The 18,048-nt window shown below is 39.1% G+C and overlaps 1 protein-coding gene across 1 annotated transcript in view; it reads right to left on the bottom strand.

Annotated features, from left to right (window-relative positions):
* Positions 1–18,048, bottom strand: part of usp43b (ubiquitin specific peptidase 43b) — a 67,633-nt gene that overhangs the window by 2,997 nt on the left and 46,588 nt on the right. The window contains exons 8-14 of the mRNA XM_042392922.1: positions 16,212–16,323; positions 7,315–7,418; positions 3,939–4,016; positions 3,714–3,843; positions 1,066–1,408; positions 753–911; positions 31–204 (exon numbers count right to left, since the gene is read on the bottom strand). Coding sequence (XP_042248856.1) covers positions 31–204; positions 753–911; positions 1,066–1,408; positions 3,714–3,843; positions 3,939–4,016; positions 7,315–7,418; positions 16,212–16,323 — 1,100 coding nt within the window. The remainder of the gene's footprint in view (positions 1–30; positions 205–752; positions 912–1,065; positions 1,409–3,713; positions 3,844–3,938; positions 4,017–7,314; positions 7,419–16,211; positions 16,324–18,048) is intronic.

Here is an 18,048-nt window from a genome sequence, read left to right as displayed (position 1 = left end):
GTGTATATTAAAACTATTCCATATACTTACTTATGTCTACTGTTTTGGGGGGTTCGTCTCCAAACACTGGCAGCTCAGGAGACTCTGGGGCCTGTGTGGGCCCTGGGGGTCCAGAGATGGGTCCTGCTGACACCAAGCTGCCTCTCTTACTGCCTCCTGTCAGCCGGACAAGCCAGTGGTCAGAGGCGGATGAGCTGGTGGAACCTGCAGAAAGAAGAAAAGAAGCTAATGGAAATGTGTTTCTGCTATCAATTTATTTTAAACAAACCATGGACAATCATAAACACAAAGGACGGGAGAAGCCATCCCACAGCAGCATCTATTACCCTCACAAAAGCCAAAGGCCATCCGTCCGCAGTGCAAAATGAAATCTGTGATCACGGGGAATCATCAGCATTTTCACCCATCTGTGAATACCCTCATTATGCTTGTACTTCTCTGATGCTGAAAATGGTGACCTTTGCTGGCAATAGGCTGGCTTTTCTCTACAACCATTGAGAACCTTTATTTATGCGGGCTAAAAACGGCAGTCCAACTGAAAAAGAGCACTGACACTAGTCAAAATGAGGACACCAAACAATTCCACCTGACTGAAAAAAAGTAAACAAACTGTACATAATGATGGTGTGAGGTATAATGATACTTCTACATTTCCTCCATTATTTCTATATTGTGTCACAAGGATGTATAGCGGATTTAACCTGACTGTTCTCAATATAACAAGCCACCACAGAGAATTTAAAAGGACTAACCAGTGACTGAGGAGCTGGCAGACCAAGGGGGGATGTTGTTTCTTCGTTGATAGAAGAGGATGTAGGCTCCTCGTGTGCACACCTCCCCCTCTGGAACCGGCTCAGCACTGCTGTCATCATAACTGTACCACTGGCCGTCCACTGAGTTCCTACAAAAGGCTGCAATCACAATAAGAATGGAAAGAGTTCATGTGAGAACTTCCACAAAAAACGCCACTGATTCATATCAATGTGGACTTCAAAAGCATATTTTGTTATGATTTTACTTGTTGTCGACTAATGAAAAGTCTTAGAATGTCTTCAGTTATCAGACCTGTGTAATGCCCGCCGTGCATTCCTCCATGGTGGTTGCACACAGCATACAGATCGTACAAGAAATCAGGAGGAGCCAGGTCAGGTCGCCGGGACTGTTTCCAGCCTGGCTGGGGAGGGGCCTGATGGGCGCCGTGGTTGCGGTTCACCATGTGAGGCGTCATATCCAGGCCCGCCATGGGGAAATGAACGAACGTGGTGAGCTTGTTCCTCCGCTCACCCACCTGCCTGAAACGCTTCAGGTGGAGGATGAGGATGTCCGGGAGCGTCCACAAGCTCATCTTCACCATGCCCTGCTGCAGCTGCTTACAGTGAGGGCACTTCCAGGCATCATCTGGGGCGAGCTGGAAGGGGGAAAGAGAGAGGAAGAGGGTGAGACAAAACAGAGAAAAATAAGCAGACGGTGGAATCGTCTCTGCCTGCTCCCGATAAATCAAAAGCCAAACCTCTTTTGTTTTCTAACTTGGCTTAGTCATATTCTTGGAAATGATGTATGACTGAACCTAGAAATTTCATTTGGAACAGGAAGTAAAGCTTGAAGCTGTTGCCATGGCTACTGCTTTTGTTCACTTTTCCCGCCTCCCTCTGATTGCCATCATGAATACTGGGCAGTGATGAGTTATTGTATTCAACAAGGTCATTCATTTAAACTCCACAGTGAAGTTTTTCTCTTGTTCTTTGTGAACATCTTTTCTTCTGTAAGAAATGTCAGCGTTGAATCACAAGTCAGCCATAATTCAGCAATGATTATGAAATTATGCCTTCATCTTTTATGGCTTAGATAAACTGGCCTGGACTGGTCATAACACACACTAACCTATTCTGACAACAGTCTCACTAATGTGCCGAAATGTGACAGATTTCATTCAGATGTCCCACTTACAAGTAGTGAGAGAAATGTTAATATTGTGATTGCAATATTTATGATTCACATTATTAATAATTTGCAGAGCTGCCTGGGATTCTCAAAGGCATTTAGGAAATGTAGGAATATTAATGAGGGAGAAGGATTAGATGCCATTTAAAGGATTTTAACATGGTAATAAAATTTATTTTCTGGAAAAAGCATATCAGACGCACATTATTGTTCCAAGTAGGATATTTTTATATGTCTTAATACATGTCTGGAGGGGATCTTAAATACCTGTTAGTATCACCCGTACATTATGAGCAACCAACTTAAATGTTGATTAGTTGGCTCATTTAGAGCAACATTTGCACAGACCTACAGCAGTGTCTCCCTCACACCTGGAGCTCCACTGGGTGGTCACACAAAGTAACAACAGCAGCAATCTGAGATGTTATTAATACACTCTATGGTGATTGGGTGCTAGCTGTACTGTATTAATAATAATTAATGGCCAAATTAGTAATAGAGCAGCACAGTCCCTCATTTATTTTACTTTATTTTAGAAGTATTTACAATTAGGTGGTTCAGCCCAGGTTAGGATGATGAATAATTACTGTTGTATAATGATTTTTGAGACAAGGATATTAATAATTTATATTGAGGCTGCAAATTATAAATTGAAACCAGCTCGCATTCAGAATATTTGTGTGATGTGTTTTTAACTGAAAATATAAAAAATAATGAGCTGTTGCAAAGCTCAGAAAAAAAGTCATGAACTAATAGTGCTGACTGAATTGTGCGACAGTAACAGACTGTTGAATGCAGCAAATGATATTTGATGAGCAGCACTGAAACAAATGGTGTTACATGACAACTGCTTGTGTTGAATCACAAACACTCCACATGATGGCAATAGCCTACTCAAAACCTGTCCAACTCTGCCCTTTACTGCCTACAACAAGCACAGTAATGTTTAAAAAAGAGAAAAAAATTTTTTTCCTTGTTGATTTTCACTGTCTTCATCAGTCAAATGAAGCGCTTGTCGTCCACCATGTGTATCTGAGCCACACATAGTCACACACATACCAACTTTCTACCATCACCACCTGTGGATCACAGTTAACCTGCCCTGAGGAGGTTTTATTGTCATGAATTATGTTTTTTTCATTGTGTGCATCCCTTACAGCCACCAACTGTCAATATGCATTGCTGCCCTCTGCAGTCAGCAGAGACGTATCACACTATTAGACAAAAAATCCACATGGTACCTTTCATAGAGATAAAAATTAAGACTGCCTTAAGTATTTTTTCATTCCAAATTTATGATGTGTTCATATAATTTCTTATCTGTTTAAATAATGCATATGAAAGTAAAAGTAAATGTTAAGAACAACCCAAATCTATCGGTAGAATATACAAACTTCAGTTAACTAACCTCAATTAACAATGATTTGATATTCTGCACTGATCAAATCATCCAAAATAAAATCTTGCCTGGACAAAGTTTCATATATAAGAATAATAAAACACACATAGATGTTAAATCCATAGTTATGTCTGTAAGTTGGTCGTAGAGGAGTTAAGCAGCTGACTGATGTCTTATCAATAACAACAGCTGCTGCAGAATGACAAAACTGTTACGACTATGATAACTTACACTGTGCAAAATAAAATGTGAAACAGCATTTACACGACATTTTCAACAACTGTAGTTTAGGCATTTAACCCTGATCCACAGCATCTTAATGGAGCTGCTGATTGTCATAAGTATCACATGTTTAAGATAACAGACCCACTACCTGTTCTTCTTTGGTGTAGAGCTGGAAGCACTCATCCAAAGTGCAGCTGTACTGCTGGACGTGCTGCTGCTGCTGATTCCTCACACTCTCTGCATCCTTCACCACCTCCTCCTGAATGTTACCAAACAGGCTGCAGCCCCAGACACAAAGGGTTTGTTATAGAGCACATGTGGAAAGGAGTTTTATAATAGACAGGTGGTGGTCTGTGATATAAAACATACTCACCAGTCTTTGATTCTGTACTCCCACTCAATGATGAGCTTCACGTGTGGAGGTCCTCCTGAGCCGCAGAGCTTCAGAGCTCTAAAAGACATGAGGGTGAAAGGTCATCCGGTGACGAAGAAGAGACATCTGCACAACCGACTCCTCTTTAATGTGTGAGACTGGATGTTTATGCATAAAAACGCTGAGATTTTCCTGCATTTTGAGGCTTTGAGTCATTTACTGAATCATGCAGTGACAACAGCCTTTCTACAATCATTGAGTGAATGTGTATTGAGGCTTTTTAACCACTGGGTGTCAGCATTATCACAGTAAGTAATGAAGCATGAGTGGCTTGACACATACTTTGATAAGTACACTTTTGGACAACACTGGATAATATTAGCTTTTTGATTGTTTATCATTTTGTGTGTGAGAGTATGAGGGATTTTACTGTGGATTTAGTTGAGCTTGCTTTAAGTAAACTAATGTATTGCACTACTACAATATAAAGGTACAATCCACTGATTTTTGTTGTAGCACCCATAACTTTACACAGTTCACATAGTTCACAGCTGTGTTTCAAAACATAAACAGTGAATTGACAAGATAATCATAACTCAAGGTCCACTTACTTTTTTTTTTTCCTGAGCTCTCAATCATATCTTAAAGATCCCCTCCAGTTATGTTTTAAGATATATAAAAATACTCTGCTTGGTATAATAATATGTGTCTGATTTGTTTTTTCCACAAAAACATCCAATTCCCCCATTAAAATCCTTAAAATGACTAAAATGTCTACTTCTTCTTCCTCATTGAAAATGACAAAATCTACAAATATGCAAATATTTTTCATTTCCAAAGTTTAACTGCTGGACACAAGATGTGTCCTACTTCACTCAAAAGTTCATTCTCAGTGTATGTGTATTGAAGAATTGCAGACAAGTTTCCACATCATGCTTGTGTTAGACCATGATTGCATTGTGATGTCACAAAACATGCACCAAGGCCCATCCCTTAACCTCCCTCCTCAGCAGATGAATATGCAAACAACATCTGCACATACGTCATCCTGCATAGGGAAGCTCAAACATCCAACTGATGTAGCAATAAGCAAAGCACTTTTTTTTCCACATTTTGAGTGGAGGGGGACTTTTCATCTAATCACACCATGCAGTCAAAAGTTCAAGAAAAAGCTAGTACTGTAAATAGACCTTGAGTTTAAGATTTGTCAAACTACAGTTTCCAAGGTCAAGATTGAGCTTTCATGCTATTGTACACTGTTGCAAAATCTGGGAATGTACAGGAGACAAAGTTTAACTTTGACTCTTGCAAGAAGCACTTTAATGACACTTTCATTACAAGAATGACTCAAAGAAAACTCTTTCCATACAAAGTGAAAGAACACGCTATTTTCACTGAACTGTGACATAGTGTATGTGACACTATTCACTATTTGTGAAAAATAAGCAGACTGTAAAAGTAAATACATAAATACATATTAGAGATTACATCAATATGTCCTCTGGTACAAGAAACAGCAATTTATATGACATAACATGTAGATATAGAGCGTTTACAGAGTCTGATGAAGGTGAACAAAGTAGTCTAAAACACTAGCACTCGTACATTCTTGTGCTGTTTGATGTGAGTTGACTTGGGGACAGAACACAATTCTGCATCATTAGAGTTCAAACACTATCATTACATTAGTTTCTAGGATACAGTGTGCTCCAAATTTACATTTCAAAAGATTTCAAAGGCATTTGCCCCCATCATTCACCATTCAACGAATGAATGAACTGTTCTTAGCAACTACACAAATGGAAGTCCTTTCAAGACCTTGCCAAAATGCCCTTTGAAACAGCAATTCACTTTTGCAAGTGAAAGCCATCAGACGTGCATTTGTGAAAAGGGATAAAAAGACTGCACATTTCAGTCAGTGGTGGAGATTTATTAACCAACTTACCTATACAGCATGAATAGAATTGTTGGACTATCTATCATTCTTATTAAACACCTGTGTAAGTGAAGTAATTCATTTAATCACCAATGTTATGATCTATGACCTTTTCATACTGTAATGATGTTTTCTCTTGAGATCATGTGCTTTGTCTTGTGTAAGCAAAATTAGCGTCTCGTCAGTTATTAAAGGAGAATCGAAAAAGCTTATTTCCAGGTAAATGATGCACATGATGACCCCGAATCTAAGAAGTCCTTGTTATTTATAGAAGGGAAAGTTTGACTGACAAGGAGTGAAACTGGTGTCACACAGGGGTTGCGCAAAGGTCATACAAATAGGGTATATTTAAGTTGTTTAAGTTATATAAGTTACTGATCACGCATTTATTCTTCAAAGCTTGCATTGATGTACTGCCTCCCATGTGCATGTAATCAAGAGGTCTTGAACTCAGAAACCTGGATTGAGATTTTTGTTTAATTGAATTAACCCTTACCCTTTCCACGACAAGTTGTTGGTGTAAAATCAAGTCTAACCTTTACAGTTGATATGGTATACATTTGAATTAGTTAGTAAATAAAAACAAGCATTGGCTACAGAACATCAGCATAGACGGTGCCAATAATTAAAAAATCCTGTAATTAACAATATGAGCAGCCATACTGGTAACATGTGTTTTTATGACAAAGTGTCTTCAGTAACTGGCAGCCTGCCTGTAGTTTCTCAAGAAATGCTTTATTAGATTAGATTAGTGCTGATTTAAATTGCATTAAAATTGATTGCATTAGATCAAATTTGAATGAGCATGTGGGAAAATTAGGTCATTTCTGGGTTTAAAATTTTGAACATAATACCAGCGCAAAAGAACATATTTAGATGAATCTAATAATCCTTTAGTCTAATAATACAAGACTGTGGAGGCGAGACAGCAATAACATACACTCTGGACTGCATGTTTACTGTACTCACACCTGCAGAAATGTGTTTTACCTGCTCTTATTGACAGGTATAACATGGAAGTAGAATGTATACTGTATATCTACTCTAGAAATGTGTCCAAAAATATTCCTGTCAGACACACTTGCATGAGGAGGATCTTTTTGCATGAATTTTTCTCACTTTTATTTAGCATAACAGGCTCTGCAACTGTGGCTGCTCCCCAAAGCTGCAGAGAGGGATTCAAGATTCAGCAGGGAGAGCGATCAACACCCTCAAGACTGTGAAGAAGAGAAGCCAATAGACATATATACTGTCTCACTGAAATATAGGATACACGCAATGCATTAAGAAATAGAAATTCTTTGTGTGGTAACTAGAACAGAGGGAGCTGTGGAGGAGGAGATGGAAATCAATTACCACATCCAGAACAGTTTCAACAGCCCGTTGATGATGGTGTGTGTGATGTCAGTCCTCTACTAGAATTAACTTTCCACCCCTTACCTGTCGACAGCAGGGTGGTAGAGCGGCCGCCCGTCCTGAGGCGACAGGTAGCTGTAAAATGCTGATCCTCCCACCACACGGATATTGAACAGCACTCTGGTATTCTGAAAAGAGGAACACAACAGAATCTGGGTATTTTATGCTTTTCATAACAAGACTTTAAACAACAACACATAAAACTTAAAGGTCTTTACATCTCCTACACAAAGTCTCCCACATGTCCTCTTCCAAATACTGTAGGTTCAAACACTTGAGATCTAATTTTCAATGATCGCAGTTGTGCTACAAACTAAACAACATTGGTGTGGTATGTTAGAGAAAACACTAGTTTGTGCCTTAAGATGCAGCAACCCAAGCAAGCACCAGTGTCTTTATATAACCCAACAGATCTGCAACTTTACCATAGTACATTCAAAAGTGTACCACGGTAGCTTTTCTCTTTTTCCATGTGCTGTCAGGTTCACAAAAAATGTTTTATCTCTGATTGTTAAGGTCTGAACAGAGCGCTGCCACCACTACATTTCATGATGTTGCTGCTTCTAGTTATTATTCATCCATCATGGTGTTGCACAACTCTGATGTTATAGTTTCATGATGGCAAAATAAGAACACATAGCTCAGGATTTTGAAGAAGAAGCAGCAGCAGCAGCAACATTTCTCACCACTTTTACTCAGTTTGGAGACTTCAGGCCATAAAAATGTGGGCTGAAATGGTTTGATGAATCCAACATGCACGCTCAAAAGATTAACTACCATAGTTAAGGATAATGGTTTGGGTAAGTACTGATGTGTCCCTTTTTTAGTTTGATCAAAGCAGAGGATGTGATGTGAAGTTTTCCAGACAGCAAATCAAGGTGTTTTGAACCTCCCTCTCCTTCCTCCTTCTACCACCTGGCATGTTTCATATGTCTTCAGGCCTCATCTTACTATCCCTATACTATATACAGTATATGATGATGTTTTTATCTTTTTACTGCATGATAGTCCCCAACAAACCAGACAGATTATCTGATATAATTGATGGTCAGGTTAAATACTGCAGCAAATAATTATTTCTCTCTCTATTAACAACATTTTGGTCCTCAGGTAAAATTCATACAGACTAACAGCACCGATACTATATGTAAATGTTAACAGCCAGAGAGAAAAACACAGACATTGAGCCACGAGCATCAGATGAACTGAGGAAGATCTGTCTCACATTTATTGTCCCCCATGATGAAAGGGAGCAACCAGGGATTGGGGTCACTCTACTCCATCTATTCATCTTTCTCAATGGCACATACAATAAGGCCAAAAACTACAGAATTTCTATAGAAGGCTTGTGCCTTGGCAACTGAACTGTCATTAAGATTTAATGTTATAAAAGCAGTGTGTAAGACCAACTTCTAAAAACAAAACAAAACACTACAAGTTGATATTATGGCTCTTGAGCAGATGTTCAAAACAATCTAAAAATGCTGAATTGACAGTGAGCTTATGTATATTTTTTCACACTTCCAGGGTTATATTTAACACAGACAATTTGGCTGTGTGCGGGCTTAGAGAGAAATAAAAAGACAGAGGAGAACAAAGTGGGCAATTATGGAATATAGGTCAAGACCTGCACTTGACATTTTGAGCTCACAGTAGTTCAGCTTAAATCAACATGTACGTAGAACCTCAACATGGAGCACTGTTTAAAATTTAGTTTGCCTTCAAAGTAAAAACATGAATAAACCCATAGATAATCAGGCTTCTCTCTCATATTATTCTCAGCTGGTTTGAAAAGCCCAAGATGAGAAGAAAAAAAAAGAAAGAACAAATAAAGGACTAATATCTTTTTGTCTTGCTTATATTACTCTGAGATCTGCTTAGATTGGAGGTGCTTTAGGAATGAAGGAGCGCTTTGCAAAAATGAAATTGATTTCCTCTCGTCCCAGTGAAATCTCGTGTGTAGCTGCTGGCTGAGCTCAAACACAAACACCCACTCGGAGTTCTGTGAGGAAAGCTAGGTCCAGCAGGATCTTTCTGATGACAAGGAGTCCACCAAAGCAGACAGCACATTCCTGGAAAATATTGACATGCTGAACACATGAACCCACTGGAATGCATAAACCTTGAGGGAAATTACTCAATACTCTTGAATTAATGCCTCATATATTCAATATACAGTACTATTAAAAGTATCAGTATGGCAAGAGCCAGTCAGCTGCAGAAATGCTGCAGGAGTTTTGTTTTTGTTTCCCATAGAACATATGACAAAAACCACTCTGATGTCTAAGTAACATATAACATTTTGCTCTACTACTGATGTTCGCAGATCAACAAATTTCCCAGCAACTATAGCTTTAATGTAACTTAAACCTTTAGTTTACAACATAAGATGTTAATTTTTTTCTTCAAAATTACAGTATGGGTTGAAGACAGGACAATAGGAAGTGAGTCATTTCACGGGATCATTTGCCCTCATTTTGAGTAGACATGCAGAGCGGTGAAACAGAGTATATTATATTCTCTCCTGCACGTCAACAGTATGTGTTTGTGGACACTACAGGCATCAAATCTCTCTGTGGTGCTTTGGTGCCGTGTATTGCTTTTCCAGAGAACTAATCAACTTTTCTGCGTGTTCATTTTCAGCCTGCTGCATAGAAAAAACAACAACCCGGAATGCCAGATGACAAGTGCGAACCCAAAATGAGTTTTCTTTTCATTACAGACTGACTTGGGCTCACTACGAGTTCCAGTAAAAGGCTTGTGCGTACATGTGAAGACCACCCAGAGTCCTGCTAATTCCATCTTCTCAGGAATAGGGTTCTTTCCCCGAAACACAGGTTCAAAAACCATGGGAAAATTCTTTTAAAATATGATACAAACATGTGCACACACTCCAAAGGTCTTGTATTTGCAAAGCTATTCAACAAGATCATTCACCAGGTCTCAGCATTGCATACCTCCAGGTTGAGTAGACCATATGCTAAACTGGACAGCGATTGTCCAATAATAGCTTCAGCAACTGTGACAAGGCACAACCTGTCAATGTGGGATGTTGAAGCGGCCAAAACCAAAAATACAAGAGCAAAAGTGTAAAAAATTGATTAAACAGTGTGTTTGTCAGCTCTAATGTAAGCTGCAAATGTTAGCATGTCCAGCTAACTGGCTTACTGCCAGTATCCAGCATTACAACCAAGACCTGGGGCATTTCATACTACATTATTTTGTGGGGTTACAGGTTATGTTAAAATGTCTCATTCAAGACTAGCATGTTCACTGTGTAGTATTTCCCCACTGTATGGAAATTGGTCCTGGATACTAACATTACTATATCAGTTTTTAGAGTTAGCTGCTCTGTTGCGCTTAATTGGATTTGTGGGAATTTATCATGGCTGTATTACAAGAGCTGGATACCGGATCGAAAATGGTGCCTATTCAGTCCAATAAGAATTGCTCACCTGGTGCATACACCCAAAAAGTTTTTAGCTTCCGAGTTTACTTTTGGGGGTACTGAATATGCGCAGTAGTGTTTCTCCCACTTGGCCCATAGACTTTACATTGTGATGATGTCACAGATTTTTACAAAAATTGTTACATTTTTTTCCTTTTTCATTATTCTTATAATACTAGGACTAACTAACACTAGATAATAATAAAAGAACAGTGCAAACCTTTTCACTTTAATTATTTTTGAAAGTACAAACTAAAATTCAGTCAGTTGGAAACATTAAAAAGTCTGCCAGAGATGACATATTCTCTAAAAACTAATGAAGCTGGCTTGGTTTAGTTGATACAATCTGCTAACAGTTGACATTTCAGCTGACTAAACCGCTGGTTGCTGGCTAGAAATGAGAAGCCTGCTTTCGTTTATGTCTGTTTGTAATCTAGGACCAATTATTTCAAAAATTACTAAAGATTCAGAGTGGTAAATCTGCCACTATAATCACTGTAAACTGCATTACAGTATCTGCGGTGCAAGAATGGTAAGATTGACAGGCAAAACAACAGTAACAAAACAACAGCGGGGCAGGACTAAATGAGTGGTCAATTGTTAAGTTTCAGACAAAAGTCTTGTACAGTAAAACGCTGTGCTGTGTCTGTGTGTGTGCATGGTTTTTTCCCCTCCAAATAGAGGCAGACAAAAAGGAATATGTGAGAGTAACACCAGAAACAGGGGCGTGTAAACACATTATTGGGTGTATGTGAAAGACGGTAAATGTGAGAGGAAAATATGAACAAACGAGGCATCCAAGAGATCTGGTCAGGCTCTGAGCAGCGTCACCCCCCTGTCAGCGTGACTGCCGAGAAGAGGAGGAGAAAACCTGTGAAAATTCATTTCAGAGTCCAATCGAAGCAGTGTGTGAGCATGAGGCTTCTACGGACGCTGGTGGAGACTGAAAAGTTTATGATGTTGCCCGTGAGAAAATCCTTGGTCTTGCTTTGGACCAATCAGCGTTCAAATGCACCAAGTTTAATCACTCTGTGTTCAGTGAGGACGGTGTGAGGTGAGGAATGTTTGCCGCATTGTTTGTGCCTGACAAGGCAAAAGATCTCCAATTACAACCCAGGCAAAGAGCACAGAGTTTCATTATGTTGTGAGTTTGAGCATTATGTGTGTCAGTCAGTGCCTCTAATTACGCTGTATGTCAAATGCTTTAGTTGTCCCCTCAACAAAAATGTAGTACTCTTCTGAGTTTGCACCAATGAAGCCTCGCTGGAGAAGGTGTGCATGTGCGAGAATGCTTGTCTGAGTGTTCATCAGTGTGCTGTAGTGTACTCTATTGCTAGATTTGCATTAGCGAGCATCAAGCCATTCACTGCTACACAGTCATTAGCAGGGAAAATGGCTGTCAGAAAGGCTGTGTTTTTTTGTTTTTGAATTGCATCTTTGCTGAAGCTAAAATTAGACAGAGGCGGAAAAATCCACTTGTGAGTGTAATTCATTGATGCAAGAAACTACAGATTCTGTTTAGATGAAAGATTTAGAGCAAACATCTGCTCTGAGCATTGCTTCTTTCTTGGCAGAGGTAGGCTCCAGCAAACTGATTATACTGTACGAGCCTGGTTTTAATTAAATGTCTGACGGCGTGGGGCAGAATGGAGACTACAGATCTCCAACAGTCACTGAAAACGTTGCACCTGACTCTTCTCTTCTCTCTCCTGGCACTTCTCAAAGAGCGCTGAGTTATGTGCAGCAAACTGGTCGACAATTTTCCTGTACAAGCCATGCCCCCCCCCACACACACACAGACACTGATTGGAAATCCGTTTGTCTGCCTGATTAACAGCCTGCTTCTAGACACAATCATATGCTGAAACACAGGCAAGTACAACAGTACAAGCAAGTGAGCAAGCAGAAACAAGCAAGAAAATGGAACCTGTGGCTTCAGTGAAGTAAATAATAGATTTGACATTGACACACAGCAGGGGTGCGTCTAGGCAAGATAAAAGGTATAGGTATACATAGGTAAAACAAAGAGGCACAAGTTGCAGAAATACTCCTGCACAGTGGCATATCTGACTGTTGTTATTCTTTCTTTTCTTTACCACATAGGACATGATTCCTCCAGCATGCATAGGGCTGGGTATCGTTTAAAAAATTACAATACCAGTACCAATACCAGTAACCTGTAAGTGATACCAGTAGAATACTTCATTTGATACCTTTTTTTTCCCTACTTCATTTGACAGGTGTGTAGTATAGCAATACTTTCGTACGTTTTGGTGGCATCTTGGCATGCTGAAAATCAGTCAAAGGTCAAATACACCACCACAGACTGCATGGGTTGCAGCTGTCAATCAATCAATCACACTTCGCAAAATCGAAGAATGCTTGCAGTGATCGGCCACGGGGAAAACCCTACAAATAGTAATCTTTTTCTAGATCTGGGTACAAAAAAGATTAAAGACAAGTATCATTTGACTGGAGAAGTTTAGATACTACTTGGTACTGGGTTATTTCGGTCAATATCTAAAGGTAACGAGTACTGCAGCCCTAAACATGCAGTAATTAGGATAGCACGCAGTGGACTGCCATTGTGCGTTATCTATGTTCATCAAATTACCATGCACCTATATATTATAGAACTACCCATCAATATGGATACTGTGTATACGGCATTATACTTTTATTGCACTATTATTAATATTATACCAGTAACATATTTTTTTCCTGTATTGTGTTATTTGTTAATTGCACTACTCAATATCCCTCTGCAAATTTCCCCTCAGGGAAAAATCAAGTGTTTTGAATTAAATTGAAATGAAAATGTGCTGTTTGTTTATCATTATATCCCATGTTTTAGTCTCACAAACAGTGGCAAGATAAACAAACCAACCATGCCTGTTTTTTACCATAAAAATTAAAGGTTTATTCACATATAAATTGGAATAATCTCACAAATGATGGAAAATCAGCATTTTGTGTGTCTCTCAAATGATGAAAAATGAAAATATTCAGTAGCCTTTATGCTTGTATCACAAAACAAGATAAGCTGGTCAGCTAGCTAACTTTGGGCTTAACTTAGGCTTTCCTGTATCACAGTGTCAGAACTGCATTTGTATTTGTATTATTTTAATAATTAATTTCTTTCATTCCTGACATTCCTTATTGGTTCAATGTAGAGTTGGCCTCTGTATTTCTTCACTGCAGTTCAGGTGAGAGAATTTTGTCAATTCAGTCTTTTTAGACTCAGTGCGGTGATTACTGTAAATAAAAAGTATAACCATTTTGTTTTTTACTAAGTAAGATTAGCTATCAGTAAACCATACACTCAACACTGCATTCAGGTAGACCTAATCAAGCCTTATTTTTTTTTCCTTCAATGTTTATTAATGACTTAGTTATTGTATCTGTAGTTGTTCTCTCTAGCAACAGAGACCATGCTCGTTTTAACTCTTGTAATGCTTTCTATTAATCCTTTGGTTTGAATTTTGGTGGTGGGTTGAACCGTTTGTTTGCATTTGGATCACTGATTGTACCTAAAAAGTAGCCGCAAACCTTTGCCATCAGAATATCTTTGACTGTACTTTTAGCTCCAACTTGTTGAAACTTCTTGTGTCCCTTTAAAAGCATTTCAATCATTAACTGATTTTGTAATTGCAATGTTATTTACCTACTTTAAAGTCCTTTCATTTGACGTTTTGATTACTTTTTTCATCCTGTGTACATTCAAGAAAGAACTTAACATGCTAAGACTCTGTTTAACAGCCTTTGACTTCCTGAGAAAGCCCAATATTTACTTTTAATATTGGCACTATAAAGGACAGAGTGTTGTTGTAGCTGGAGACTGGAGCAGCAACAGAAAATGTGATGGGCCAATAATACTACTGGTCAAACATGACCATGCTGCAGAGCCACTGAAGTGGTTTTGAACAAAAGAATAAACTGCTTTGTCCACAATCCATTTATTAACACATGAAACAAGAAACAAATGATGAGGGAGAGCAGCCACATGTGTCTCTCTGTCCCTGTTTCACTGTCTCTCTGTGTGTCAGTGACTGAGAACACTTTAACCTGTCCCAAATCAGTTAACCTGACTGGTTTGGTGTACCATTGAGAGTAAACCAATTCCTCCCTGCCTCCAGCTGGTGCTTAGTGCTCTCCCACCTGTACCACACTGCGTCATTGTGCGGGCATGCTTTGCTCTGCCCCGAGCTGATAAACCTGCCATGGAACAGGTGCGCCAGCCGGCACGGCAGGAGGAAATCATGTCCTGTCTCTGCCTCCAGCTGGTGCTCCAAACACACCCGCCCACAGTACAAGGCTATTAAGTATAAGTTTTATAAGTGTCATGGAACAATTTCTATTGAAGTTAGAGGCTGGAACATATTTTATATGGCACACTGCAAGTTTAGCCCAAGGGCTTTCTGGTTGTGGTTGTATTTATTTTCATTGTATTCACATTCTGTTTAACAAAAATAATAAATTCTCCCATTCTGGCTGATTGTGGCCATTGCAGAATTTACTCAAAATGTGAAGGTTGGAAAAACTATCATACTTCTACAGTACATAATTCTATATTTCTGTATCCTACTGCTTTAAAGGGGACATAACACGCTTTTTGTGATTTCCTGTCATTTATATATTCTTATTACGTTGGATAAAAACATGGTAAAAGTTCCAAAACATGAGGTTAACATATGCAGGAGTGTGACCTGCAAGTCAAGAGTTATGGCGTCAGCCTGCTCAGAACGCTCCGTTTGCAAAGTTACTTCTACTTCCTCCTTGTGATGACATCAGATTGTTCGACCATGCACACAAATGGCCATCCATTCCATAGTCTTTGTTGCTAAGGTTGTTGCTAAGGTTGTTACATGTGTGCGTTGACTGCTTGCATATTTTGGATTAGATTCGGGCTCAAACATGTACGGATGTATTTGAGTAATTTCCATTTTGAATAATGAATGAGAAAAAGAAGTGGAATCTTACTACTATAGTTTGTTTACGTAGCCTCCAGAACCGCTGGAAGTCTACTGGGGGCCAGCTTCCAAGAGCTGGCCAATCAGAGCAGAGTGGGCTCATCAGGATGGGCCTTTAAGACACAAGAGCTAAAGCAACCTGTTTGAGACAGAGGCTGCATAAAGGGCTAAAATAAGATAAATAAGGAGTTTTTTTGAATTTGAAATCATGCAAAGATATTCCATTAGGACCCCAGAACATAAATATAGACCTGGAAATGTACATGATATGTCCCCTTTAACTGGCAGAGAATTTGAGTTGTGTATAATATTATTTTTATATTATTCTCTTGATTGCATGTGAACAGATCAGCATCTGCTGTGCTAAAGAGTCTGTATGGGAATCAATAAATCCCCCGCTTCTGGTGTGGTGTTTTGATATTCCCCTGAAGAGGGGCAAGAAAAAACTGAATTTGCTCACATGGATTAATTATCACATTAAATAATTAGTAGCTGTCCAGTACCTGTGCCTGTGCTCCATTGATCATCAGGTAATACAGTTTGCTGAGGATACTCTGCTGCAGCTGGTCCCAGGAAATAGACCGGTCCTCCCTCATTAGGAATGGTGGTCCAAACCTTGAACAGGAACAGAGGACCAAAACAAGTTTCAAATGGCAGCTCACAACACATGCAGCTAGTTCACTTAAGCCCTGACCGACTCACACGTCCCCTTATCCTATTGTAAAGTAAATAATTATTTATTATCATTATCAGCATTAGAGCAGAATTCTCATTACTGCATATCTATAGAAGGACAGAAGGAGATAATAAGAAGTGGAAATAGCTGATGAGGAGAGGGACAACCATCCCTCTGAAAAGATAGATCACATGACACGTTTATTATAATGGACATTTAATTGAGGGCAGTCCTCCATTGTATGCTCAAGATTTATTAGTACGAGACCATGTGAGCATGCATGTGCATAAAGAGACATACAAAGACACACACAGGCACAGAGATGCACACAAAAATACACAGGGAATGACAATGGGGTACTATAAACTATAGATTTATCAGTGGCATTATGAGTAGAGGGTTATAAACGTAAAGTAAGCTTTGCTGCATTTGTAAAGGCACTACTTTGTTTTAGATTCCTGCAGACTTTGAAACAGAGTATAAATCAAACTGATCCTCTGTCTTAAAAGTTCCCATAAGATCATACGTCAATACCAAAATAAATTAGGTTGGATTACTCTTCAGGATGGCAAACATTAAAATTCTGTGGTAGCTGAGGAGCAACAGCTGCAGCAGCCACAACACACAAAGAGACAATATACACAACAAAATGGGAAAGAAAATGACTCAAAATTACAACCATTTCCACTGGATGCTGCTCAGAGACAAAAGAAATCCCTTCTTTTGCGGTAGGTTAACTAGCTTGGTTTGGATTGGATTTAGTATAATTAAAAGGTCTTTAAGCTTGTGTTAACAACTCTCTCCTCATTCCCATAGAGAATGTTTTAACTCTACCAGCCTAAACGTTCACACAGAATGCAGTGAATATCTTATAAATGAAACCTAGTGTGAGCCATTCCTGTTAAAGATTGTCACAATATTAGAGAAGTCTTAATTTATACTCTTTTTACAGAATGACATCATGCAATTAATCATCCCTGTAAAAAAGAGACTTTTTTAATGGAATCATGCAGTGATCATCTATTATATACTTATGTAATAGGAAATAATTAATATTAATTTTATATCTGCCACCAGAGACGTGAGAATCAGCACTGAGATGTATCAGAAGTGAAATGTCATGAAATTCTTCACTTACAAGAGAAGTGATGCAAAAACAATGAACATTTACATAAAATGTGAAACTTTATTCATTCTCATCTTCTGTGTTCTGTTGGTTTCGAAGTTTAAACCAACCAGCCAATGAAAACCAAGAGCTTTCACACTTTGCTGATTTTCAGAAATGTACCTATGATACTATTCTGCAGAGAACCAGAGCGAGAAGCAAGTATGTGACTCCAATGTCATTTTCTTGGCACAGATGAGTCCTCCAGCTGTCATCTGATGAGAGCGAGATAGGTGGGTGGTTTGATCAACGACGCTGAGGCGTTTGAAGGAGAAACTGAGACACCGACCCTCATGGATGGGATTGGACTTGCTCACAGTCGTGTTGGCACCTATATTGATCTCTCTGGTGTCTGATGGATCTCTATATCGTGCCAGATGTCAGATTCCTCAGTCGTCTGATTTGAAACTCATCTCACTGAGATAGATGTGAGTCCTTTCTGTTCCAGGGAGCCAACATGACCTTGGCGTCCTTCACCACCAGAGCGAGGCTAGATGTA

The sequence above is a fragment of the Thunnus maccoyii genome, chromosome 18, assembly GCF_910596095.1.
Source record: "Thunnus maccoyii chromosome 18, fThuMac1.1, whole genome shotgun sequence".
Lineage (NCBI taxonomy): Eukaryota > Metazoa > Chordata > Actinopteri > Scombriformes > Scombridae > Thunnus > Thunnus maccoyii.
This window is presented reverse-complemented; position numbering and strand designations above follow the sequence as displayed.